General features: G+C 46.2%; 1 protein-coding gene across 1 annotated transcript in view; it reads left to right on the top strand.

The window, feature by feature from the left end:
* LOC134985581 (tyrosinase-like) overlaps nucleotides 1-25,491 on the top strand; it is a 50,356-nt gene extending 24,865 nt beyond the window's left edge. The window contains exons 2-5 of the mRNA XM_063950402.1: nucleotides 195-1,004; nucleotides 2,608-2,821; nucleotides 21,959-22,097; nucleotides 24,360-25,491. Coding sequence (XP_063806472.1) covers nucleotides 195-1,004; nucleotides 2,608-2,821; nucleotides 21,959-22,097; nucleotides 24,360-24,567 — 1,371 coding nt within the window. The 3' untranslated portion in view covers nucleotides 24,568-25,491. The remainder of the gene's footprint in view (nucleotides 1-194; nucleotides 1,005-2,607; nucleotides 2,822-21,958; nucleotides 22,098-24,359) is intronic.
* Nucleotides 25,492-26,527: the final 1,036 nt, after the last annotated feature.

Genomic DNA, 26,527 nt, shown 5'->3' with positions numbered 1-26,527 from the left:
ATGTTATTCTATTTCCCACTCTTTGGGAACGTGACCAGAAAACCAATGGATTGGTGGATGCTCTGGAAAATGTATGCTTTTGGAACATGATGTTGTTTTAGTTAATAAACTAATAATTGCTATTGATACATTTTGTTTACAAAGTATATTAATAATATTTCTAAAGTTGAACTTTTATGGCTTCCCATCTATAGGTTTCTTCCCATCATCAGGACACCATGCTACGTACCCTCATCTTCCTCACCTGCTGCCTCTGTGCCGTGGATGCCCAGTTCCCCCGAGTCTGCACCAGTGAAGCCGCCTTTCGCACCAAGAGTTGTTGCCCACTGTGGAAGGACAGAAGCCCATGTGGTTCCCTGTCAGGACGTGGAAAATGCATCAATTGGGCTCAGTTGACAGGACAGAAAGTCCCCCAGTACAACGATGACCGTCTGGATTGGCCAAGGAACTACTACGACAACACCTGTGAGTGCTATGGGAACTTTAGCGGCTTTGACTGTGGTGATTGCAGGTTCGGCCACCATGGAGAGAAATGTGACCGGAAGAAAGTGGTGCTGCGGCGGGAGCTCCGGGAACTGACCTTTGTGGAAACAGAAAGATTTTTCAGCTACCTGGCTCTAGCCAAGACGACCAAAAGCAGAGACTTTGTGGTCCTGAGCACGGGAGACAGACACCACCGGGAGACCTATCGCTTTGTGGACGCCTCTCTTTATGATGTTTTTGCATGGATGCATTATTATTCCATGAAACCTCTAATGATAAATAGCACATTTGATAACAGTAAGAACTATGCTCATCAGGGCCCTGCATTTCCTGGGTGGCATCGGCTAGGACTTCTCTTCTTGGAGAGACAAATCCAGCTGATGACGGGAGATGAGGACTTTGCGATTCCATACTATGACTGGAGGGGGGAGAAGAACTGCTCCATCTGTATCGATGGCCTATTGGGAAGTAACGATGCCCAAGGGGTTCTGCATCCATACTCTCATTTCTCTTTCTGGAAGGTGAGACCTGTTGCAGCATGTTCCATTCCATTTTCCTGCTCTGATGCACAACACGTTCTGCTGAAGTATAATATATGGCTATAGTTCTAGATTAATTTCTTTATATATTTTGAAAGATGCAATATGCCCTCATACAATTGCATCATCCAGGAGAAATAAACCCCTAAACATAATGTCTTCTTGCGGGAAACTTGTGTTGGCCTTGAGTTGTCCTCTTAATGCAATCCTGCCCACTAGTCTTTTCATTGGTGCCCATAGTAAATGGACTAGATCAAGGAGAGCATCTGGTCTATTTTTTTGTAGATGACAATCACACATAGAAGGAAAGTCCAACATTCAAACTACAGTCTATATCAGATGCATTGAGGTCATTAGTGAGTTTAATGGTGTCTATTTCTGTGCCATGTAGAGCATGAAACTATAGACAATCTCCTTGAGTAGCTTAGAGGTGAAGAGAAAAAGAGAGACTCAATGGTATATTTTTAAGGATGGGAGAAACAAGGAACTTCTTGGTAGAGGTGACTTTGTCTGAGGGAAGTGGGGAAGAAAGGAACAGGCAATGAAGGAGAGGGTAGCAGAGGAGATGGGAGGGAAGGAGAGGATCAAGGGAGCAGATGCATGGAGGGCCAGATCAGTGTCCTGACTTTATAATCACATACTGGAGGGAAGGAAGACAAGCTGGTTGGCGGCAGTAGAGGAGAAGGGGTGGTGGTGGGGTGAGTGGAGCCTAGTGAGATAAGATCTCCTTGCAGACAGATTCAATCTTGATTTGTGAAGTACTGTAGGTGGAAAAGCAAGTGAGAGAGTTGAAGGTATAGTTTTGAAATATCATTGCATAGATCTGGAAAGGTCAGTGTTATGGCAAAGTATCTGTGTGAATAGCCTCAGGGTTAAGCTTTATGAAGGCAGCTTTGGGTGGAAGAGGAGGTGAAGGGGTCAGGGATAGGCTAAAGGAAAGGAGATGATGACCAGGGAAAGAGAATATTCAGTTTGTGAAATCAGTGATGTCACATTGGTACATAACAATCAGATCAAGGGAATGGAAGCTAGAGTGAGAAGATAACAAGGTTCACTGAGAAAGAGTGAAAGATGGAGAGAGGTTTAAATATGGGGGGTCAGCCCCAATAGGGGGCATTGGGTGGGCGGTGGGAGTGAGTGTGTGTGTGTGGGGGGGGGGGGGAGTCTGACAACCTGGTAAAGTGAGCAGGGCCTGAATGATGGGGATATTAGGTTGGGGGTTGGCTTGGGCTGTAAATGCAGTGGTGTACAGGGTGCAAATCTATGGTGTAAAGTTATCTTTTCACGCCCCCTTTTTGGGCCAATCATCTGCTTCCTAAAAGGTGGGAAGTATGATTCATTTTCCAACTATCCGTGGTAAGGGAGGGGTGGTGGCATTTTGACTGTTCGCACTGGAATCCATATTGCCTAGAAACTCCCTGTCCCCAAGACTTCCCTTATGGGAAACATACTGTTATTTTGATTAGTAAATATGTTGCACATTATGACACTTTGACAATTGGTTACAGTAAAGTAGAACTCTTTCCCAGATGTAATCTTCCTTTGAAACAGAATATGTTCTTCACGCTTTCATCTCACGTTCCAGGCCATCTGCAGTGGGTTCAACTTCCCGGATGAATATTGCCCACTGGCCGATGTGGAGGATAAAATGGAGCGGCTGCACCGCAGGCCGGGGACCACACCTTACGCCCCCAATCTTCCCACCTTTCAGGATGTGGAAAATTTGCTGAAAATAGAAGACTTTGATTATCCACCATTTAATGAGACCGCAAGATACAGTTTCCGCAACGCCCTGGAAGGTCAGTCTGATGGGAAACGTCGTCTCTGGGAGATTATATATAAGAGATCTTCGCATAGACTGTTATCATGCAGATGAGGCCCCACCAGGAGGTGCAATTGTCAGACTGATCAGTAAGGATGGAAATGGGGTTTTAGGGTCACTGTATGATCGAGTACCCTATACATGGCTAAATCCACATCCTAAGGAGCCACAAGCATTGCCTGCTGCAGTATTTTTATTTACCATAAGTGTCTGTATGTGTGGCTACACCTCTATACCAGTGGTGCAAGTTGAAATATTTCTTAGTGATACTGAGTGCCAAAAAATGGGTGCGGTCATGTGTTGTGAGGGGGTGTGGTCACATGCTGCTAGTGGGAGTAGCTACATGACACTTGCGGCGTGGCCACATGACACAGCCCCTTTTTTGGGGGAATCTGGAGGCAAGGATAAAAATATATAGTAATGCCTCCAGTATAATAGAAATATATAGTGATACCTCCAGTATAATAGAAATATATAGTGATACCTCCAGTATAATAGAAATATATAGTAATGTCTCCAGTATAATAGAAATATATAGTAATGTCTACAGTATAATAGAAATACATAGTGATACCTCCAGTATAATAGAAATATATAGTGATACCTCCAGTATAATAGAAATATATAGTGATACCTCCAGTATAATAGAAATATATAGTGATACCTCCAGTATAATAGAAATATATAGTAATGTCTCCAGTATAATAGAAATATATAGTAATGTCTACAGTATAATAGAAATACATAGTGATACCTCCAGTATAATAGAAATATATAGTGATACCTCCAGTATAATAGAAATATATAGTGATACCTCCAGTATAATAGAAATATATAGTGATACCTCCAGTATAATAGAAATATATAGTGATACCTCCAGTATAATAGAAATATATAGTGATACCTCCAGTATAATAGAAATATATAGTGATACCTCCAGTATAATAGAAATATATAGTGATACCTCCAGTATAATAGAAATATATAGTGATACCTCCAGTATAATAGAAATATATAGTGATACCTCCAGTATAATAGAAATATATAGTGATACCTCCAGTATAACAGAAATATATAGTAATACCTCCAGTATAATAGAAATATATAGTGATACCTCCAGTATAATAGAAATATATAGTAATGCCTCCAGTATAATAGAAATATATAGTGATGTCTCCAGTATAATAGAAATATATAGTAATGCCTCCAGTATAATAGAAATATATAGTAATACCTCCAGTATAATAGAAATATATAGTAATGCCTCCAGTATAATAGAAATATATAGTGATGTCTCCAGTATAATAGAAATATATAGTAATGCCTCCAGTATAATAGAAATATATAGTAATGCCTCCAGTATAATAGAAATATATAGTAATACCTCCAGTATAATAGAAATATATAGTGATGCCTCCAGTATAATAGAAATATATAGTAATGCCTCCAGCATCATAGAAATATATAGTAATACCTCCAGTATAATAGAAATATATAGTGATACCTCCAGTATAATAGAAATATATAGTGATACCTCCAGTATAATAGAAATATATAGTGATACCTCCAGTATAATAGAACTATATAGTAAAGCCTCCAGTATAATAGAAATATATAGTGATACCTCCAGTATAATATAAATATATAGTGATACCTTCAGTATAATAGAAATATATATTGACACCTCCAGTATAATAGAAATATATAGTGATACCTCCAGTATAATAGAAATATATAGTGATACCTCCAGTATAATAGAAATATATAGTGATACCTCCAGTATAATACAAATATATAGTGATACCTCCAGTTTAATAGAAATATATAGTAATACCTCCAGTATAATAGAAATATATAGTGATACCTCCAGTATAATAGAAATATATAGTGATACCTCCAGTATAATAGAAATATATAGTAATACCTCTACAGTCACTACAGGACTAAAGTCAATGACAACATGTCCGTAGGGCCTTACAGGTTCTAAGGTCAGTACCGGTCTGGGTGATGTGGGCCGGGGACAGCCTCTGGTTGCCTCCACCCCCTCTGGGTTGGGCCTACCCCTGTCTCCTCCCACATGGTGCCCCAGGCACTGCACCTCCGTCATACCTAACTGGCAACTGTCTGCCCTAACCGTCAGACCTGCCCTCCAATCCTCCTCCGTCGACCTATGACTCGGGAAACCTACCCTGTCACCTAGGCCTACTCTTCCCTCCTCGTCCGCTACCTGTGCCACAGTGATGGCGGCCAGACCACCAGCCTCTGGATCCTGTGTGGCATCCACTACAGGGAGGCTGCGTGTCTTCCCCGATCTACTGCGCACAGGCAGGGGACCTGCTATGTCCACAGCAACTTGCTGCAAGGGTTCTCCTATGGGCAGAGGCCCAGAGACAACACAACCGCTGGAGTGCCCCGGCTGCCAACGCATGGCACCAGCCTTACAGTTGGTCTGGGCGTCATCCGACATTCCAGACCAGGGTAAGCTCTGTGTCAGGCACTTCAGGGTACGGTCTGTCCCCGGGTTACTGTCCATAGGGGTTTCACTGGCAACCGACACCGGTTGCGCAGGAACGTTCCCTGAGGGGACCAGTTGGACACATTCCCTATCTGGTCTATCCCCTCCCACTTTCCTGGCTACCCTGTACCTTAACCCTTCCCGCCAGGGCAAACTTCCTGCCCCAACCCTGTCAAGGCTGCTGCCAGAGTGGCGCCTCATGCCTTTCGGGGATGGGTCAGAGAGTTGAGCCTCCCTAAACTCCTGCCTGTGGCCCTCAATCTCTCCTAAATTGGGACACTCTACAGGGGGATCTAGGTAGGGACTACTAGGGACAGTCTGGTAGGGGTCAGTCATGAAAAAGTCAGTGTGGTTTCTCATACTCACCGCCGGAGTTGGCAAACCACTTGGGTCAGGAGCATCATTGGGCACTCCCACAGGATCAAACGAGCTGGAACTGACATCCTCTGCGTTGCTAGTGGACGTGGGCATACCAGAGGCAAAAGGCATGCGGGGTCGATGTGCTGATCTAGCCGCTGTAATCTTTTCCTCTGGGCTGGTTGATGCTGTGGTTGGCTGTGCTGGCAGTTGTCTAGCAGCTGTAGTCTTTTCCTCTGGGCTGGGCTGTGCTGGAGTAGCTGATGTCAACGGTGGGTTTGGAACTTGACTCCGGGGAATGGCGCCAACAAACGTAGTGACGATCCCACCACCCAGGTCATTTCCTAGGACCACATCAGTTGGGAGACCATCCATGACGGCAACTTCTCGCAACTCTGGTCCAGCTCCCCAGTCCAGGTAGATTCTTGCCATGGGAACCGCTTTTTCTGTTCCTTCTGCCAGGGTGACCGTGGCAGTGCGACCCTGCAATACTGCAGCGGGATCTATAAGGTGGGGGCTCACCACAGTGATTGAGGCCCCAGAGTCTCTTAGGCCTTCTCCCTGCAGGGGTCCCACGTGGACTGGCTGCAGGTGCCTCCACATGTTGTGTAGGGGCTGTTTGGCCATGCAGGTGACTCTCTCCGCAGAGTGCACCTGTCTCTCGCCACACTCCATCGGACTGACTGGAGGGGGAACAGTCTCTGTAGGCTCATCTCCTCTCGTCAAACAAGCGAGCCGGGCTCCAGCACTCGGATTTGGGGCACGAGTCTGGGGTGCTTGGGATGCAGGACAGTTCATCCTCAGATGTCCGATTTTCCCACAGCCGTAGCACTTCTTCTCCAGTCGTGGCACCGATGATCTCTGATCAGTTGCAGGGACGCTGCGGTGCGGTTGCTGGCCAAGAGCACCCGGGTTGGAAGATGCTTGTCTTTGGGGTTGATGAGCTGAAGAGGGTGGTCCCCTTGGTGGTACAGTCTGTTGGAGCTGGCTGCTGGCGGGGCGCTTCTGCCCCCGTGGCCGAATTGCCACATATTTGTCGGCTAATTGGGCAGCCATTTTTAAGCTGGGTGGCTCCCGATCTAGCACCCACTCCTTCACTTCTTGGGCGCACCTGCGGTAGAACTGCTCCCTGCAGATCAGGTCGATCAGTGCGTCCCATGTAGTGGCTTCCGAATCCTTCACCCACTTCACCACGTACTGCCGCAGCTGGGTGGCGAACTGCTCATAGGTGCTGCTAGGATTCTTTGTCAAGTCTCTGAACTTCTTCCTGTAAGACTCTGGAGTGATGAAGAATCGCTGGAGGAGGGCCTTCGCGACTTCGTCGTAGTTCCCACAGTCCTCCGTCGCCACTCCTCGATAGGCCTCCAAGGCCTCTCCATGCAGAGTGGGCACAAGGTGTCTCACCCACTCTGACTTGGGTAGATCATGTAATTTGCAAGTCCTTTCAAAAACTTGTAAATGTCCATCAATGTCCCCATCACTGTCTGCAAACTTGGCAAACTGAATACGTCCTGATCTGTGTACAACAGCTGACAACGGCTCCCGGGGTACCACGGCCTGTGATGCACGCTCCGCATGCCACATCCGAATGACAAGCATGCGTTCTTGCTCCGTTGCCCTTTCCCCCAATTCCGCTAGCCGATCTGCTAGGGTATCCGGGCCGCCCCCCCTGGGACGTTGGGATCCTGGGAAACATTGCTGCGGTGAGAGAGGGCGGGGCTTGTGGTTCTCACCGGTTCCTTACGAAGGTCCACTGTTGGGCCGTCCTCTGCGATGCTGACGCCGTCAGTGCTTTCCACCTCCGCCCGATGAGACTCCTCCACGCTCCTGAGCGCCGCCTTCATGACGCTTCTGGACGCGTTGGAAGGGATATCCACACCCTTCTCCTGGCACACGATCTCCAGATCGCCCTTGGACATTCCGCTGAATTCCGCCATCTTGTGCGTTCTCCTGCGCTGCAGTTACTCCTCTTCTGAGTAACTCGGCTTCTCCAATCGGGTGATGAAAAGCCGCCTGGGAATATCCCACCACTATGCCACCAATTTCTGTGACAGGACGGTACCGTACGGAAGCACTCGCCGCTTTCGCGTCCCGTCGACTGCGCACAAAATGGAAGGTCAAGCCGCACGAGGCCTGACCACATAGGGGATTCCCGCTTACCGTCAGTAACCGCCAGGTACTGACTCCACCCACTGCGTTGTGGGCGGGTTCTCGCTGCCACCACCAAACTCCTAACCTGCCGTGGCGTTTGGAACCACGGTTCTGCTCTGTATGTGCCGACGCACTGCCTTACCACAGCTGTGTGGTGCTGACGAATCCCCACTAGCCACTTGCTAGGCCTCTACCGGTAGCTGGCGGAAGGCGGAGCTTGGAGACGCTAGGTACTTCCCTGGACAGCCGGAGGACGGGGCTAGGTTTGGCCTAACCCTGTTGGTCACAAGATGAAGCAGTCTTCTTGAGGCAAAGATGTTTATTTGCTCAATAGTTCTAAAGAGAACCCTTCCCTATTGCTAGGGCCAACAGCATACAATCAGATGTTTCAGCAGAATAAAGATGGTACAACTACAACTCTGGAGGCACGCAGGTCTCCTTTTTATGTCAGTTTTCCACACAGTACCACAGGGGGGTAAGCCCTCCCTGTCTTCTCCAACCAATCAGGTTATTTTACAAAATACCAATAAATTACATTTTACAAGGATATAAGTGCAATAAAACAATATCCTCCTTCCTGTCACCCAGACAACGTTTGGTATCAGATTAACATCACTATTGATAAATTTATCACATATCTTCAAAATACAGATGTTTCTGGTCATTCACATCTACAGGCAATCCCAGTGTTTAAGATTACAACAGGAATGGCTACAATACAAACAAACAGTCTTCCTTCCTACATCGGTCGTTCGTATGTCAATTAAATCAGGTACATGAAACAAGTTCCAAGCCCATAGACCCAGTGATTAGCATCTCTCTCTAAGGAACTTACACATCAAAAGGTATTGTCCTTCACACCTCGCTGCTAGGACAGGACCATTAGCATGCCACTTCCTATTTCCAGAGGATAAGAGTTGCTTATTCAGACATCTATAGTAACTGCATTTTTTCCTTTAAATACATTTCATTTAAACACGTGTTTCCCTTTAAATATACACAGAGCCTGTCTTGAATATAAAATAGATACAGTTAAACATGCCTTCCTGCAATGGTGCACAGAGCACTACATATGACATGTTAAAACACATCATTCAACAAACTTTCAAACAGTCCGTAACATGGCGCCGGGCACGAGGGTTAACCCCTTCAGTGCCGCAGACGCCATTACACGTGTGGCTGGCTAGTCTCTCCGGCCACAGAAATATATAGTGATACCTCCAGTATAATAGAAATATATAGTGATACCTCCAGTATAATAGAAATATATAGTGATGCCGCCAGTATAATAGAAATATATAGTGATACCTCCAGTATAATAGAAATATATAGTGATACCTCCAGTATAATAGAAATATATAGTGATACCTCCAGTATAATAGAAATATATAGTAATACCTCCAGTATAATAGAAATATATAGTGATACCTCCAGTATAATAGAAATATATAGTGATACCTCCAGTATAATAGAAATATATAGTGATACCTCCAGTATAATAGAAATATATAGTGATACCTCCAGTATAATAGAAATATATAGTGATACCTCCAGTATAATAGAAATATATAGTGATACCTCCAGTATAATAGAAATATATAGTGATACCTCCAGTATAATAGAAATATATAGTGATACCTCCAGTATAATAGAAATATATAGTGATACCTCCAGTATAATAGAAATATATAGTGATACCTCCAGTATAATAGAAATATGTAGTGATACCTCCAGTATAATAGAAATATATAGTGATACCTCCAGTATAATAGAAATATATAGTAATACCTCCAGTATAATAGAAATATATAGTAATACCTCCAGTATAATAGAAATATATAGTAATGCCTCCAGTATAATAGAAATATATAGTGATACCTCCAGTATAATAGAAATATATAGTAATACCTCCAGTATAATAGAAATATATAGTAATGCCTCCAGTATAATAGAAATATATAGTAATACCTCCAGTATAATAGAAATATATAGTAATACCTCCAGTATAATAGAAATATATAGTAATGCCTCCAGTATAATAGAAATATATAGTGATACCTCCAGTATAATAGAAATATATAGTGACACCTCCAGTATAACAGGAAAATACAGCCGCTGTCGCACTCCCAGTAACCCTGACAACGTGGGAGGAGCCTGGTCTTGTTGCTTTGTGGCACATTATAATTGTGGTAATGGCAAAGTGTGAGGCAGGTGGTACTGCGTACCCGCTGCCAAATTCTTAAGGGTATTCCGTACCTGAGCGTACCCGCATACTTGCACCGCTGCTCTATACAGACAGAGCAGGCCATTCCCAATGCACTGCTCCATGGCTTCCAGTACTAGGTATGGGCACCGGGCCCCCGGGTGGTGGATTCCTGAATACGGGATATTTAGATGGCAGCTACATGGGTGTACATTACTCCTAAGTAAAGTGTAGGGAAATGCAGCGTACTCCGCACATACACAGCACACTACAGTCATGCACAAACAGTAACTACAGACTGCAGTATATACAATATATACAGACATGCCAGTAGTACAGTACTAGCCACCCTCTGAGAGCCCTACTACAACAATGAGCACTTCAGTAATAGAAGTGGTGATCAGTTACAGAGTCACGTATACTCACCTGGGCTGGGGAAAGTAGCGCAGTACCTGCTGGGAGAGATGCCGATGGGCAACCTCACGCTTCTCAGGCAGAGGATTCTCCGAATCCCGGTCGCTGGGGCTTGCTAACAGAGATGTGTGGGTTCAGGTTTCTGAAATCTGAACCCACATGAATTTTGCATATCAGAGAACTTCCAAGTCTGTGCTCGGGATTTCCCGCCAGACTCAGATTCCAAAACGAGGCAAAACGCCAACTTCCCAGGGATGGATCTTGCCTTTTTGATTTCAACAAAAGCCCCTCCCTCGTGGTTCAGGTGCCATTTCACAAAGGACGTCGGAGGGTTAGGTAGGGTAGGATGTGGGCTACAGCACTAAGTCTCAATGACGGGCTTTCAGGTGCAAGCACTACTGCTGCGGCTGTGTCAGACTGTGAAGTGCTGTTAAAGAAAACTAAACTAAAACTGTCAAAAATAACATTCATTAGGTGCCAGTGTGCCACCATTACTCTAAGCACAGTGAGCTGCAGTGTGTGTAAACAAATATGGCTCACGATCAGTCCATAGCAGAGCAGGAGCAGCAACCAAGTACTAGTGCTGTGCTGCTGTCAGTCATGATAGTACTTCAACATCTACTAAAGGTGGTCCAGGGGACGCAAAGTTTATGAAAGGGCCCCTGAAATCTAAATATTTTACAATGTTAAAGAAAACATCACATCTAAGAATAAAGAGAATATTTACTGCCAAAAAATTAAAAATTGCCAACATGCCATACACCTTAAATAGTGGCAAGGAAAGGCTTAGGTCATGGCCTTTGTTTTCCGAGTGGTGGTCCTGCTAGTTCTTCTGATGTTTCATGCACGAAAAGAATGTCTATTGAGGAAGCCGCTGCCAAACGCAGTCAGGTATCTTCTTCTATAACCTGATATGATGATGCAACACTGGTCTGAGCTAGCTCTGAGTTTAGTAGAGGTGTCCCCTTTAAAGCAGGCAAATAAAAAAAAGAACACTAAGGCTGAAGAGCAAGCTGTTTGTTTTCAAATCCCTGAGAGATTTGGGGTGTCGACGTTAGCTATGTGTGAATCTGCAATTTCTGACACTGTACTCATAAAGAAGCATCCTTCCACTATTTCTGCACCCTCTGTTAATGAGGGGATAAGCAGTACAAGTTGAGGATGCTAGTGTGGAAGTGCAACAGGATGAGGGGGATATTTGTGTATCTGATGCTAATGAGGATGTTGATGAGGAGAACATTGTTTGTATATTTCAGCCACCAGTGGCAGCAGTTCTTGCTAATGAAAAAAGAAGGGCATTGTCATGCCTAAGTTTTAAGACCACCATTTGTGAAAGCATCTGTACTATTTGTGAGGCCAAAGTTAGTAGAGGTAGGGACATTCACCATCTAGGCACCTCCTCCATGTTACATCATTTGTGGTGAGTTCATGAAAGTTATTTTAAACATAATATTTTTTTTAAATAATAACAAGCAGTCCAGTATCAGTTACCAGCAGTTTGGACCAGTCCATGCAATCCCTACCACCAACATCAACCTCCTCATTAATAATTAGAGGTAGTCCTTCCAAAACATTGGTTTGTGAGGGCCCAAACAAAAGTGGCAGTCCCTGTAACTGAAGTTCTTGGTTTGTGAAACTGTGTATGCAATTTTTAATATGCAACATAAGGGTGGGTGGGAGGGCCCAAGGACAGTTCCACCTTGTACCACTCATGGACTAGATTTAGGAGAAAACATGGTATTATCCCTAATATTCAGACTCTGTGGTGCACCACATAAATGTGCTACAGGGGTGTGTTACACTAGTGGGGGGTGGGGGTGGGGGGGCGGGGTATGGCCATCAGGTCAGCTTCCTAAGATTTGTTAGTGTAAGATAGGATGATTTGGAGTTTGCACCTCTGCAGTGCTAGTATTTATTTTCTTAGCTTCTTTTTCAACCCTTGTCAGGAATCCTTGGTTATTAACATTAGATTATTATATGACATTTTCTCTTCTCAGTTACTGCAAACAGTTGTGGTTTTCTTTTACATTTTATAAAATAATCAATGAAATTAATACATTTTAATCAATTGTAAACAATGAATCAATTAATAAAGTAATGTTTTACCTACCATTACATACACCATCTCCATTTCCCTGGGCCTCTGCTTTTGAAAACATTCTTTCTATGGGTTGTATAGTTTATTAAACTGCCATCCTGTCTGCTACTGCTGTGCTGCTATACTATAGTCTTTTAAACTGCCGTGTGTTTGTGCCGCTGCTCTGTAGGCCTTTGGCCTATATTGGAGAACAATATTGTGAACTGTAAAGTTTTCAAAATTGACTGAAAATGACTGGATATTAATGTTATTGAGGTGAATAATGCTGTAGGGATAAAAATGGGCCCAAATTACATGACTTTAGCTGTTTTTAGCAATTAAAAAAATCAGATCCAAAACCAAAATAACTGAGGGTGATTTTGCCAAAACCAGAAAACAAAAACAAAACACTGAGAGTGGCTTTGGCAAAACACAGGGTTGGAGCACATCTCTAATTTCTGATCCCGTGTCACACCTGAGGGTTTGTTAGTACACGGGAAGGGTTGGGTGCCAGGAGGTGAGGGTGAGGCTATGTCTAGAAAGCTGGGTGGCCGAATGAGATTCCTATGCATGAGGTGGAACAGCTTGAATGAAAGTGAATGATAGGAGGTGTGTGACACTTGAGAGTACATGTCAGATGGGTAGGTGAAACTGTACTGGACACAGCAGAATGGACTAGGCCTTAAACTTGATACCGGGCTGGGGCCAGCTACACAGGAAAGCCAGGCTGGGACTGGCAATGCTTAATGTCGGGCTGGGACCTGCTATATACAGTATTTGGACAGGAACCAGATGATCAAACTGGATAGACACCAGTATGATGGACTGGACTGGAACTAGATGACTTGGCTAGATTGGAATCAGAATATATAACTGGGCTGGAACCAGCTGACTTGACTGGATTGGACCCAGAATATATAACTGGACTGGAACCAGATGACTTGACCAGATTGGACCTGGTATATATGACTGGACTGGAACCAGATGACTTGACCAGACAGGACCTGGTATATATGACTGGACTGGAACCAGATGACTTGACCAGACTGGACCTGGTATATATGACTGGACTGGAATCAGATTGTCACAACTGAGGGCCTGAGCTGACGGGAGGCAGCCTCAGTTGTAGGGGCTGAGATGTACCGGAACCTGGGAGGTTGTATCAGACCCCTGGACATGTAAGTAACATGAATAATAACTGCCCGAAGGCGTGACCACGACAACTTGGATAAAAGTCAATGATGTTTATTATGACAACTCCGCAACACAGCAGCAGTAAAAGAAAACGTAAAAGTCAGCAAAGAATAAATACAGTTCCTGGGTACTACAGGATGGCAGGAGCCACAGGGCACTGGTAGTGTGAGATAGTTCTTATGATCTTCTAGATGGAAAGTCCTTACCAGGCCCGACTGTAGCAATGGAGATAACCCAGGATTGTGCCAGCTGGTGTTCCAGGAAAAGCTGGGTTGCTGAAGATAAAACAGCTGCTGTGGATACTGGCTGGAACCAGACTGTTGTTAGCACGGAGTGGATACTGGCTGGAACCAGTTAAATAATAAATGAACTTGGGAGCGATGAAATATGAACTGAAATGTAGAACTTGAGAGCGGAGAAATAATAATACCGGTGGAGAGTGGTAAAGTGTAGAAAGGACACCGGCCCTTTAAGGGAAGCTGTACTCTGCTGGAAGCTGAGCTGGAAGCAGGTAATGTTGTAGCTGGAAACAGATGAATCCACAATGGATTGGAGAGTCAGGCTACACCGCAGGTGGAATGCTGGTGCGGGTCTCTATGGTGGAAGTCTTGAGACAGGAGCTGGAACCTGGAAGACAATCACAGGAGAGAGACAAACAGGAACTAGGTTTGACAACCAAAGCACTGACGCCTTCCTTGCTCAGGCACAGTGTATTTATACCTGCAGCAAGGAAGGGATTGGCTAGGCAATTATGCAGATTATCAATACTGAGAACAGATTGGTGGAAATGATCAGCTGACAGAATCCAAGATGGCTGCGCCCATGCAGACACTTGGAGGGAAGTTTGGTTTGTAATCCATGTGGTAATGAAAACAGTAATGGCGGCGCCGGCCACCGGAGACAGGAGGCGCCAGGCTGACAGATGCACATCCAACCACGCGGACACAGCGGAGGCCGCAGCTGACGTAATCGCCACTCAGACACTCTGCATGCAGAAGTTCAGGGACGGCGGCGGAGGCCACGGGAGACGCCATGCCAGGTGTAATATGGCGTTTACTGTGACAGCGTCCCAGAGTGACAGGAGAGGATACAGGAATGTACACATCAGGATAACAGATGGGATCCGGTCCTGGAGCGCTGAGCCAGCCTTAGGAGGCATCTGATGGGTAAGAAATGGCGTCCAGATACCCGGATCGTGACAGCACCCCCCCCCTTTAGGAGTGGCCCCAGGACACTTCTTTGGCTTTTGAGGAAACTTGGAATGGAATCTCCGGACCAAGGCAGGAGCATGGACATCAGAAGCATTGGTCCAAGAACGTTCCTCAGGACCATAACCCTTCCAGTCAATAAGATATTGTAGTTGACCGTAACGGTGACGTGAGTCCAGGATCTTGGCCACTTCATACTCAACGCCTCGTTGAGTTAGGACTTTCGGAGTTGGAGGAAGTGAGGAATGAAACCGATTCAAGATCAGCGGTTTCAACAGGGAAACATGGAATGTCCTAGGTATTTTTAAGAAGGGAGGCAACTGGAGTCTGTAAGCCACAGGATTGATGACTTGTTCAATCTTGAAAGGACCGATATAGCGAGGTGCAAACTTCATACTGGGAACTCTTAACCTCAAATTCTTCGTGGATAACCATACCCGATCACCCACCTTGAGAGCAGGAACTGCTCGACGCTTCTTATCCGCAAACTTCTTGTACCTGAACGATGCCTTGAGCAGAGCTGATCGTACGCTCTTCCAGATATTGGCAAACTGATGCAAGGTGATATCCACTGCGGGAACAGAAGTTGCTGGAAGCGGTTGGAACTCAGGGACTTTAGGGTGGAATCCAAAGTTAGTGAAGAATGGTGTTGAAGCAGATGAAGAATGATACTGGTTGTTATGACAGAACTCGGCCCAGGGAAGTAATTGAACCCAGTCATCTTGAGAGGAGGACACATAGATGCGGAGGAAGGCCTCCAAGTCCTGATTCACCCTCTCGGTTTGACCATTGGTCTGAGGATGGTAAGCCGTGGAAAACTTTAGCTTGACTTGGAGGACTTGACATAAACTTCGCCAGAATTTGGCTGTGAATTGAACTCCTCGATCTGAGATAATTTCTTCAGGAAGACCGTGGAGTCGGAAGATCTCTTGTATGAATACTTGAGCCAACTTGGAAGCTGACGGAAGACCGGTGAGAGGAATGAAGTGTGCCATCTTGGTGAACCGGTCAACTACCACCCAGATGGTATTGAACTTGTTGCACATGGGTAAGTCTGTAATGAAATCCATCGACAAGTGGGTCCATGGTCGACGGGGAACGGATAGTGGAACCAGTTGCCCCGCAGGCGACTGGCGGGATACTTTATGTTGGGCACACTTTGGGCAAGATGCAATAAACTCCAAGACGTCCTTTTTCAGAGTTGGCCACCAATAGGACCTAGAGATAAACTCCAGGGTTTTTTGGATACCTGTATGTCCGGCAAAACGGGAAGCATGGGCCCAATGCATGAGCTTCTTCCTTAGCATCGGCTTCACAAAACTTTTCCCTGATGGGGGCGTAGAGTCCATCCCTACCGTGGAGAATGCCAACGGATTTATAATAGGATGCTTGTCTGAAGACTCTGACTCATTTTCTTGCTCCCATGAGCGGGAAAGGGCATCGGCCTTGCGATTCTGAGAGCCCGGACAGAACTGGAGTTTAAAGTCGAACCTGGAAAAGAAAAGTGCCCATCTGGCCTGACGAGGGTTGAGACATTGTGCGCCCTTCAGGTATAAAAGGTTCTTGTGGTCTGTAAGTATGGTGATTGAATGAGAAGCTCCCTCCAACAGATACCTCCACTCTACTAGAGCGAGCTTGATGGCTAGCAACTCCTGGTCGCCAATGGCATAGTTGCGCTCAGCTGGGGAGAACTTCCGGGAGAAGAAACTGCAAGGGTGTAAATGGCCATCTTTAGCCCTCTGAGATAACACCGCTCCTACTCCAACGGAGGAGGCATCCACCTCTAAGATGAAAGGAGAGTCGATGTCAGGCTGTTTCAGAACAGGCGCAGAGATGAACCTTTGTTTTAAAAGATGAAATGCTTGCATGGCTTCTTCAGACCACTTGGACGGGTTAGCACCCTTCTTAGTGAAAGCAGTAATAGGCGCCACAATGGTGGAAAAGTCTCGTATAAACTTTCGGTAATAGTTGGCGAACCCTAAGAACCTCTGGACCCCTTTGAGGGTTAAGGGTACCGGCCAATTTTGGATTGCTTGTAGTTTCTCAGGATCCATCTCTAGTCCGGAACCGGACACAATGTACCCTAGAAACGGAATGGACTTGACTTCAAAGACGCATTTTTCTAATTTGCAATAGAGATGATTGACACGGAGACGGGACAGAACCTCTTTAACCCAAAAACGATGTTCCTCTAAATCGTTGGCAAAAATGAGGATATCGTCTAGATAGACCACGACATGACGGTATAGAATGTCTCTGAAGATCTCATTGACAAAATGCTGGAAGACAGCTGGAGCATTGCTCAATCCGAAGGGCATGACGAGGTACTCATAATGTCCGTCACGGGTGTTAAAGGCGGTCTTCCACTCGTCACCCTCACGGATCCGGATGAGATTGTATGCACCTCGCAAGTCCAGCTTTGTAAAGATGGTAGCTCCGCTAACTCTGTCAAAGAGCTCAGTAATCAGGGGTAAAGGATAACGGTTCTTGATGGTAATGTCGTTCAAACCTCTGTAGTCGATGCACGGCCGCAGACCACCATCTTTCTTTTTTACAAAAAAGAAGCCTGCGCCGGCTGGAGAAGAAGAAGGTCGAATGAACCCCTTTGCTAGGTTCTCTTTAATATATTCCTCCATAGAATGCGTCTCAGGCAGAGACAACGGATAAGTTCGGCCTCGAGGTGGAACCTTCCCTGGAACGAGATCAATCGGACAGTCCCATTCTCTATGAGGAGGAAGGATATCAGCAGAAGCTTTACTGAACACATCCGTGAAATCTTGATATGGAGGAGGTGGAACATCAGACGACCTGGGGGAGGAAGAACAGACAGGCAATACTTTAAACAAACATGTCTCAGCACAGGAGGAACCCCATGCCAGGATTTGCGTAGTCGTCCAATCAATTGTAGGATTGTGAAGACGGAGCCATGGAAGGCCCAGGACCACAGGATGTGTGGCTCTTGGAATCACTAAAAAAGAAATAAGTTCGGAATGAAGAACTCCCACTCTCAGACGAACTGGTAGAGTCCTTAAAGAAATGACTGCATCAAAAATTTTACTGCCATCCACGGCAGTTAAAGAAATGGACGAAGGAAGTCTCTCGGTGGGTAGGGACCACCGTTTAACATAGGCTTCGGTAATAAAGGCCCTCATTCCGAGTCGTTCGCTCGGTATATTTCATCGCATCGCAGTAAAATTCCGCTTAGTACGCATGCGCAATATTCGCACTGCGACTGCGCCAAGTAATTTAACAATGAAGATAGTATTTTTACTCACGGCTTTTTCTTCGCTCCGGCGATCGTAATGTGATTGACAGGAAATGGGTGTTACTGGGCGGAAACACGGCGTTTCAGGGGCGTGTGGCTGAAAACGCTACCGTTTCCGGGAAAAACGCAGGAGTGGCCGGAGAAACGGTGGGAGTGCCTGGGCGAACGCTGGGTGTGTTTGTGACGTCAACCAGGAACGACAAGCACTGAAATGATCGCACAGGCAGAGTAAGTCTGGAGCTACTCTGAAACTGCTAAGTAGTTAGTAATCGCATTATTGCGAATACATCGGTCGCAATTTTAAGAAGCTAAGATTCACTCCCAGTAGGCGGCGGCTTAGCGTGTGTAACTCTGCTAAAATCGCCTTGCGAGCGATCAACTCGGAATGAGGGCCAAAGTTCCCAGCTGCTCCGGAATCAAGGAGGGCAATGACGTTCCGATAACGTTGAGCAACTTGAAGCGAGACTGGGAGATTACAATCTTGAGGAGATGGAGAGGAGATCATTACTCCTAGCCGGCCCTCTCCTTGGCGAGCTAGGATTTGGAGTTTCCCGGACGTTTGGGACAGACATTAATGGTGTGAGACGGAGCTGCACAATAGAGACAGAGAAACTCGGAGAGACGTCTTCGGCGCTCAGCAGGAGTTAAACGGGAACGGCCAAGTTGCATGGGCTCATCTTTAGATGGTGACAGTTGACGAGGAGGAGGAGCAGAAGATTTTGGAGCAGATGATCTTCCACGCTCAGTTGCTCTCTCTCTGAAACGTAAATCAACTTTCGTGCAGAGTGAGATTAGCTCATCTAACTTAGAAGGTAAGTCTCTGGTAGCTAACTCACCTTTAATACGCTCAGATAAGCCATGCCAGAATGCAGCATACAGGGCCTCGTCGTTCCATGCCAGTTCGGATGCCAGGATCTGGAACTGTATCAGATATTGTCCTACAGTACGTGACCCCTGGCGTAAACGGAGAATCTCGGATGAAGCTGAAGTTACCCGGCCTGGCTCGTCGAAGATGCGCCTGAATGTTGACACGAAGGCAGTGTAGGAAGATAGCAGGGTGTCGGACCTCTCCCATAACGGTGATGCCCAATCAAGGGCTGAGCCACTGAGAAGAGAAATAATGTAGGCAATTTTTGTACGGTCACTGGGAAAATTGCCAGGTTGTAGCTCAAACTGAATCTCGCACTGGTTGAGAAATCCCCTGCAGAATCTTGGAGATCCGTCAAATTTTGCTGGCGTTGGAAGATGAAGACGTGGAGCAGAAATGGGTAAGGTGGGTGGGGTTATAGCTGGAGTCACTGTGGTTGACGCACCAGACGCGCCTGATCCACGGAGAGTTGTCTGAATCCCATCCAGCCGAGTAGAGAGATCCTGGAGACAGCGGATGATGTGGCCCTGTGCAGCCTCCTGATGTTCTAGTCGGGCTGCCAGTTCTTGCATCGGCCTGGCCGCTTGATCCTGGTCTCCGGCTGGATTCATTAGGTCAGTGCTTACTGTCACAACTGAGGGCCTGAGCTGACGGGAGGCAGCCTCAGTTGTAGGGGCTGAGATGTACCGGAACCTGGGAGGTTGTATCAGACCCCTGGACATGTAAGTAACATGAATAATAACTGCCCGAAGGCGTGACCACGACAACTTGGATAAAAGTCAATGATGTTTATTATGACAACTCCGCAACACAGCAGCAGTAAAAGAAAACGTAAAAGTCAGCAAAGAATAAATACAGTTCCTGAGTACTACAGGATGGCAGGAGCCACAGGGCACTGGTAGTGTGAGATAGTTCTTATGATCTTCTAGATGGAAAGTCCTTACCAGGCCCGACTGTAGCAATGGAGATAACCCAGGATTGTGCCAGCTGGTGTTCCAGGAAAAGCTGGGTTGCTGAAGATAAAACAGCTGCTGTGGATACTGGCTGGAACCAGACTGTTGTTAGCACGGAGTGGATACTGGCTGGAACCAGTTAAATAATAAATGAACTTGGGAGCGATGAAATATGAACTGAAATGTAGAACTTGAGAGCGGAGAAATAATAATACCGGTGGAGAGTGGTAAAGTGTAGAAAGGACACCGGCCCTTTAAGGGAAGCTGTACTCTGCTGGAAGCTGAGCTGGAAGCAGGTAATGTTGTAGCTGGAAACAGATGAATCCACAATGGATTGGAGAGTCAGGCTACACCGCAGGTGGAATGCTGGTGCGGGTCTCTATGGTGGAAGTCTTGAGACAGGAGCTGGAACCTGGAAGACAATCACAGGAGAGAGACAAACAGGAACTAGGTTTGACAACCAAAGCACTGACGCCTTCCTTGCTCAGGCACAGTGTATTTATACCTGCAGCAAGGAAGGGATTGGCTAGGCAATTATGCAGATTATCAATACTGAGAACAGATTGGTGGAAATGATCAGCTGACAGAATCCAAGATGGCTGCGCCCATGCAGACACTTGGAGGGAAGTTTGGTTTGTAATCCATGTGGTAATGAAAACAGTAATGGCGGCGCCGGCCACCGGAGACAGGAGGCGCCAGGCTGACAGATGCACATCCAACCACGCGGACACAGCGGAGGCCGCGGCTGACGTAATCGCCACTCAGACACTCTGCATGCAGAAGTTCAGGGACGGCGGCGGAGGCCGCGGGAGACGCCATGCCAGGTGTAATATGGCGTTTACTGTGACAGCGTCCCAGAGTGACAGGAGAGGATACAGGAATGTACACATCAGGATAACAGATGGGATCCGGTCCTGGAGCGCTGAGCCAGCCTTAGGAGGCATCTGATGGGTAAGAAATGGCGTCCAGATACCCGGATCGTGACACAGATGACTTGACCAGACTGGGCCCGGAATATATGACTAGATTGGAAACTGATGACTTAACCAGACTGGACTCACAATATATGACTGGACTGGAACCAGATGATTTGACCGGCCTGGAACCGGAATAGTGCTGGGTGCAAGACACTAAGCAGGGACATCAAGATAGTCTGCAGGCTGCAAAGGACCAGGTAGGTGTCTAGAGAATCAGCGTTGCACTGGCTAGTAGCCAGTGCTCCAGGAAGTCCTTATATAGGGATGTCTGTCTCTCAACTACTTCCAATATGGCAGCGCCCATATGCTTGTTTTGGAGGGAATGATATGGGGATGAACTGGCCAGCATTCTGTGGCAAAACCTGACACTGGCAGCAGCGGGGAGTCTCAGACAAGCGGGAGAGGCAGGGATGAGGAAGGTAACCAGCATACAGGATGCCGGCTGTCTCAATACCGACGCTGGTATCCCGCTAGTCATGATTCTGACAGGGACGAGGTAAGTATTCTAGCTCACTTACCTAACCATACATTTATAGTGTCCTAGTTACTTAGGATTAGTACTTTTGTTGTAAAGTCACAGATTAGGCCTAATGATACTGTACGTGGAGCAACGCATGGCGTGGGGCACGCTTGTCGGACCTCTGCTTTTTGATGTTGTACCGCGATTAGCGACAGAGCTACATGCAATGCCAGCGTCAGTAGTCAGGGAACCCCTACATCGTACTCTTGTTGCATAGTGTTGTGGCATACTTTATGAAATGTAGGTGAAGCACCAAATGGGGCTATGAGGCGCGATTTGAGTATAGGTGGATGTGGACACATCTCTAAGGTGCAGAACATCCAGACAGACACAGATATACAGTACTTTATACACCTAGGACCAGTGTTCTGTTCCGTTGTCTTCTAAACCCCTACCTACTTTCTTCTTGCAGGTTTCCTGGATCCTGATGGGGTGACCCTGAAACGCAGCATGCATAACCTGGTGCACATATATCTGGGGGGCACCATGTCTCAAGTCCCTATCTCCAGCAATGATCCCATCTTCATACTACATCACAGCTTCATTGACAAGTGAGTGTTGGAGAGGACGTTCGGGGGTCGTATCGTCAGTCACTGTGTGATTATTGTAGAGTCCTCAGTCTTCTCTGGGTATTAATTATACATTCAGGTAAAGTACTATTACAGGTGGGATAGGCTGCGGATGTCACCTGGCAGTAGATGACAAGGGACAGGACATGTGTATATTGTTAATTATTTAACAATTATTAACAACATAACACGAATTGCTCATCCATAATACAGAGTCCATAAATGCAAATGTGATCAGATACAGCAAGGTGAATATGTATTTTGGGGGATCCTGCTTAGTGAATCAAACCAAGAAAAGGTACATCCAAAAAGCACGGATCCTATTAATGTATGCATCGGGACTGAGGCTCTAGCGATGCCATCCTCAGGACTAAGACAAACTGATGCAGTCAAAAGGACTGAGGTTCTATTGACGTAATCCCTGGGGCTGAGGCTCTATTGATGCAGTCACCAAGGCTGAGGCTCTACTGATAGCATCACCAGGACTGAGGCTTTACTTATACCATCCCCATGACTGAGGCTCTAGAGATACAATCTCTAGGACTGAGGCTCTACAGTTGCCATCACCAGAACTGAGGCTCTAGTGATGCCATTCCCAGGACTGAGGCTCTACTGCTGCCATCCTCAGGATTAAGGCTAACTGATGCAGTCAACAGGGCTGAGGCTGTACTAATTGCATCACCGGGACTGAGGTTCTACTGATGTAAAACCTAGGCATGAGACTCTATTGATGTAGTCATAAAGGCTGAGTCTTTACTTACTGCATCATCAGGACTGAGGTTCTATTGATACAGTTACCAGATCGGAGGCTCTACTGATTGCATCACCAGGACTGAGGCTCTATGGATGTCATCACCAGGACTAAGGCTTTACTGATGCTGTCCCCAGCCCTGAGGATCTAGTGATTCAGTCCCTAGAACTGAGGTATTAGTGATGCAATCCCCAGGACTGAGGCTCTACTGATGCAGTCCCCAGGACTGAGGCTCTAGTGATGCATGCTGAAGGACTGAGGCTCTATTGATGCCATCACCAGGATAGAAGCACTAGTGATGCAGTCCCCAGTACTAAGGCTGTAGTGATGCCATCCCTAGAACTGAAGCTCTATTGATGCCATCCCAAGAACTGAGGATCTAGTGATCCAGTCCCCAGCACTGAGGCTGTAGTGATGCCATCCTCAGGAATTAAGCTCTAGTGATTAAGTCACCAGGACTGAGGTTCTAGTGATGCTGTCTCCAGGACTGAGGCTCTAATGAACCCACCCCAAGACTGAGGTTCTAGCGATGCCATCTTTAGGACTGAGGTTCTACTGATGCAGTTCCCAGGACAGAGGCTCTAGTGATGCCATCACCAGGACAGAGGCTCTAGTGATGCCATCACCAGGACAGAGGCTCTAGTGATGCCATCACCAGGACAGAGGCACCAGTGAGGCCATTACCAGGACAGAGGCTTACTGATGCAGTCCCCAGGACTGAGGCTCTGGTGATGCCATCACCAGGACAGAGGCTCTAGTGATGCCATCACCAGGACAGAGGCTCTAGTGATGCCATCACCAGGACAGATACACTGGTGAGGCCATCACCAGGACATAGGCTCTAGTGATGGCATCACCAGGACAGAGACACTGGTGAGGCCATCACCAGGACAGAGGCTCTAGTGATGCCATCACCAGGACAGAGGCTCTAGTGATGCCATCACCAGGACAGAGGCTCTAGTGATGCCATCACCAGGACAGAGGCTCCAGTGATGCCATCACCAGGACAGAGGCTCTAGTGATGCCATCACCAGGACAGAGGCACCAGTGAGGCCATTACCAGGACAGAGGCTTACTGATGCAGTCCCCAGGACTGAGGATCTGGTGATGCCATCACCAGGACAGAGGCTCTAGTGATGCCATCACCAGGACAGATACACTGGTGAGGCCATCACCAGGACATAAGCTCTAGTGATGGCATCACCAGGACAGAGGCACTGGTGAGGCCATCACCAGGACAGAGGCTCTAGTGATGCCATCACCAGGACAGAGGCTTTAGTGATGCACCAGAGTTATCTACAGGACCCCAATATAGTGGATAAAATCTCACATTGGTGGATAGCCAACGCATTATAGTATGGGTGGGGGAAATATGCTGCTGTGCTTATGTTATATATTTCTGTCTATAATTCCCTCAGTGCTAAACATTCTATAATGGGAACCTATGACATTGATGCTGATCTAGAACTAATGCTATTCCATATTGTACACAGGATCTTTGAGACATGGCTAACAAGATACAATGCGTCTCCAGACACATACCCTGAGAATAATGAGCTGGGTCATGGTCCAAATAATTGTACAACGCCGTATTTCCCATGTTACAAGAACAAAATCCTATTTCTCAAGTCGACAGATTTCGGATATCGATTTTCAGAGTTCTCCAGGAAGCCACCGATGGGGAGGAAGAGACACCAGTGACGCTGAAGGTCCAGACATCTGATCTGGGGTGGCAGATGCTCCATATAGCTGGAATATGTGTGATAACAACAGAAGGGTTCATATCCAGCCTTGTATTTTACTGTGCATGTATGTACCCCACATACTGACCAACACTAATGATAATAATAATTATATGACTGTCAGTACAACGCTGACGGAGCTTACAACATAAGCCCTACTAATAGTGCGCTGTATACAGGTAGAAATCCATCCAGGGTGCAATGTGCGTTATACTACTCATTAAAGGTTCAGCTCTGAGTGTCAGCCGTCACAGCGTTCTTACTAGTTCCTATCTCAGCTGTGTCTCATTACATAGTGTTCCATCTACTACTAGTCCTCCATTAATACTCAGCTCTTTGTACCTCTACACTGTACTACAACGTACCCATCACCTGGCCAGCAGTCTGGACAAGGAAACAATCAGGAACCCCCAGATCTGCCACAGATGGAAAGTCTGCACTGTGTACCTTCATTATCTAAGCAGCCGCACCAGTAGGTAATTTTATTCCCTTTCCTCCTGCTTACTGCAATTGATTGGGACACACTGTAATTACCATTACCTTACTAGTACAGAGGGGCCTCATACCCCGTACCTCAATACGCCACACGTTATGTGCGAAAAAGACACTCTGTATCGCCAAGTCACGTGGGACCTGGCGTTCTTTGTGTACGTCCATTACAATCTCTGTCACGGACATTTATCTGTATTATATAATGTTACTGTGTCTTGTCCTATAAATGTCTTTCTCTTAATGATAAAAATGTAACTGTAAAGTAAAAATAAAACCACTGATATTAAAGCTGTTTACAAATTAGATGTTATAATAAAACACAGTTTTGGGTGTGTTACACAGGGGGTGTAGGGCCGACGTCAGTTAGATGTCTGTTCTGTATCATTATTATTGTAAGATTAGAAAAAACAAAGGAAAATTAAATATTTTTTTTCAAATTCTTTGTTTGCTGACATTTCTTGTATGAGAGTGAAAGTCCTTCTAATACTCTGCCCGGGCCCATCGAGTAATATCACCCTCTGAGACCCTGCCGGGGACCATAGTGTAATAAAATCACCCTCTAAGACTCTGCCGGGGCCCATAGTGCAATATAATCACTGTCTAAGACTCTGCCGGGGCCCATAGTGCAATATAACCACTGTCTAAGACTCTGCTGGGGCCCATAGTGCAGTATAATCATCCTCTGTGACTCTGCCAGGTCCCATAGTGTAATATAATAACCCTCTAAGACTCTGCAAGGGCCCATAGTGCAATATAATCACTGTCTAAGACTCTGCTGGGGCCCTTATATAATCACCCTCTGAGACTCTGCCGTGGCCCATAGTGTAATATAATCACCTTCTGAGACTCTGCCTGGTTCCATAGTGTAATATAATCACCTTCTAAGACTCTGCCGGGGCCCATAGTGCAATATAATCACTGTCTGAGACTCTGCTGGGGCCCTTATATAAATACCCTCTGGGACTCTGCCGGGACACATAGTGAAATATAATCACCTTTTGAAACTCTGCCGGGGACCACAGTGTAATCTAATCACCTTCTGAGACTTTGCCAGAGACCATAGTGTAATATAATCACCCTCTGAGACTCTGCCGGGGCCCATAGTGCAATATAATCACTGTCTAAGACTCTGCTGGGGCCCTTATATAATCACCCTCTAAGACTCTGCCAGGGCCCATAGTGCAATATAATCACTGTCTAAGACTATGCTGGGGACCTTATATAATCACCCTCTGAGACTCTGCCGGGGCCCATAGTGTAATATAATCACCTTCTGAGACTCTGCCGGGTTCCATAGTGTAATATAATCACCCTCTAAGACTCTGCCGGGGCCCATAGTGCAATATAATCACTGTCTAAGACTCTGCTGGGGCCCTTATATAAATACCCTCTGAGACTCTGCTGGGGCCCATAGTGTAATATAATCA

The sequence above is a fragment of the Pseudophryne corroboree genome, assembly GCF_028390025.1.
Source record: "Pseudophryne corroboree isolate aPseCor3 chromosome 5 unlocalized genomic scaffold, aPseCor3.hap2 SUPER_5_unloc_3, whole genome shotgun sequence".
Taxonomy (NCBI): Eukaryota; Metazoa; Chordata; class Amphibia; order Anura; family Myobatrachidae; genus Pseudophryne; species Pseudophryne corroboree.
The sequence above is the reverse complement of the archived record's forward strand: the minus strand, read 5'-3'. Positions and strand labels throughout refer to the sequence as shown.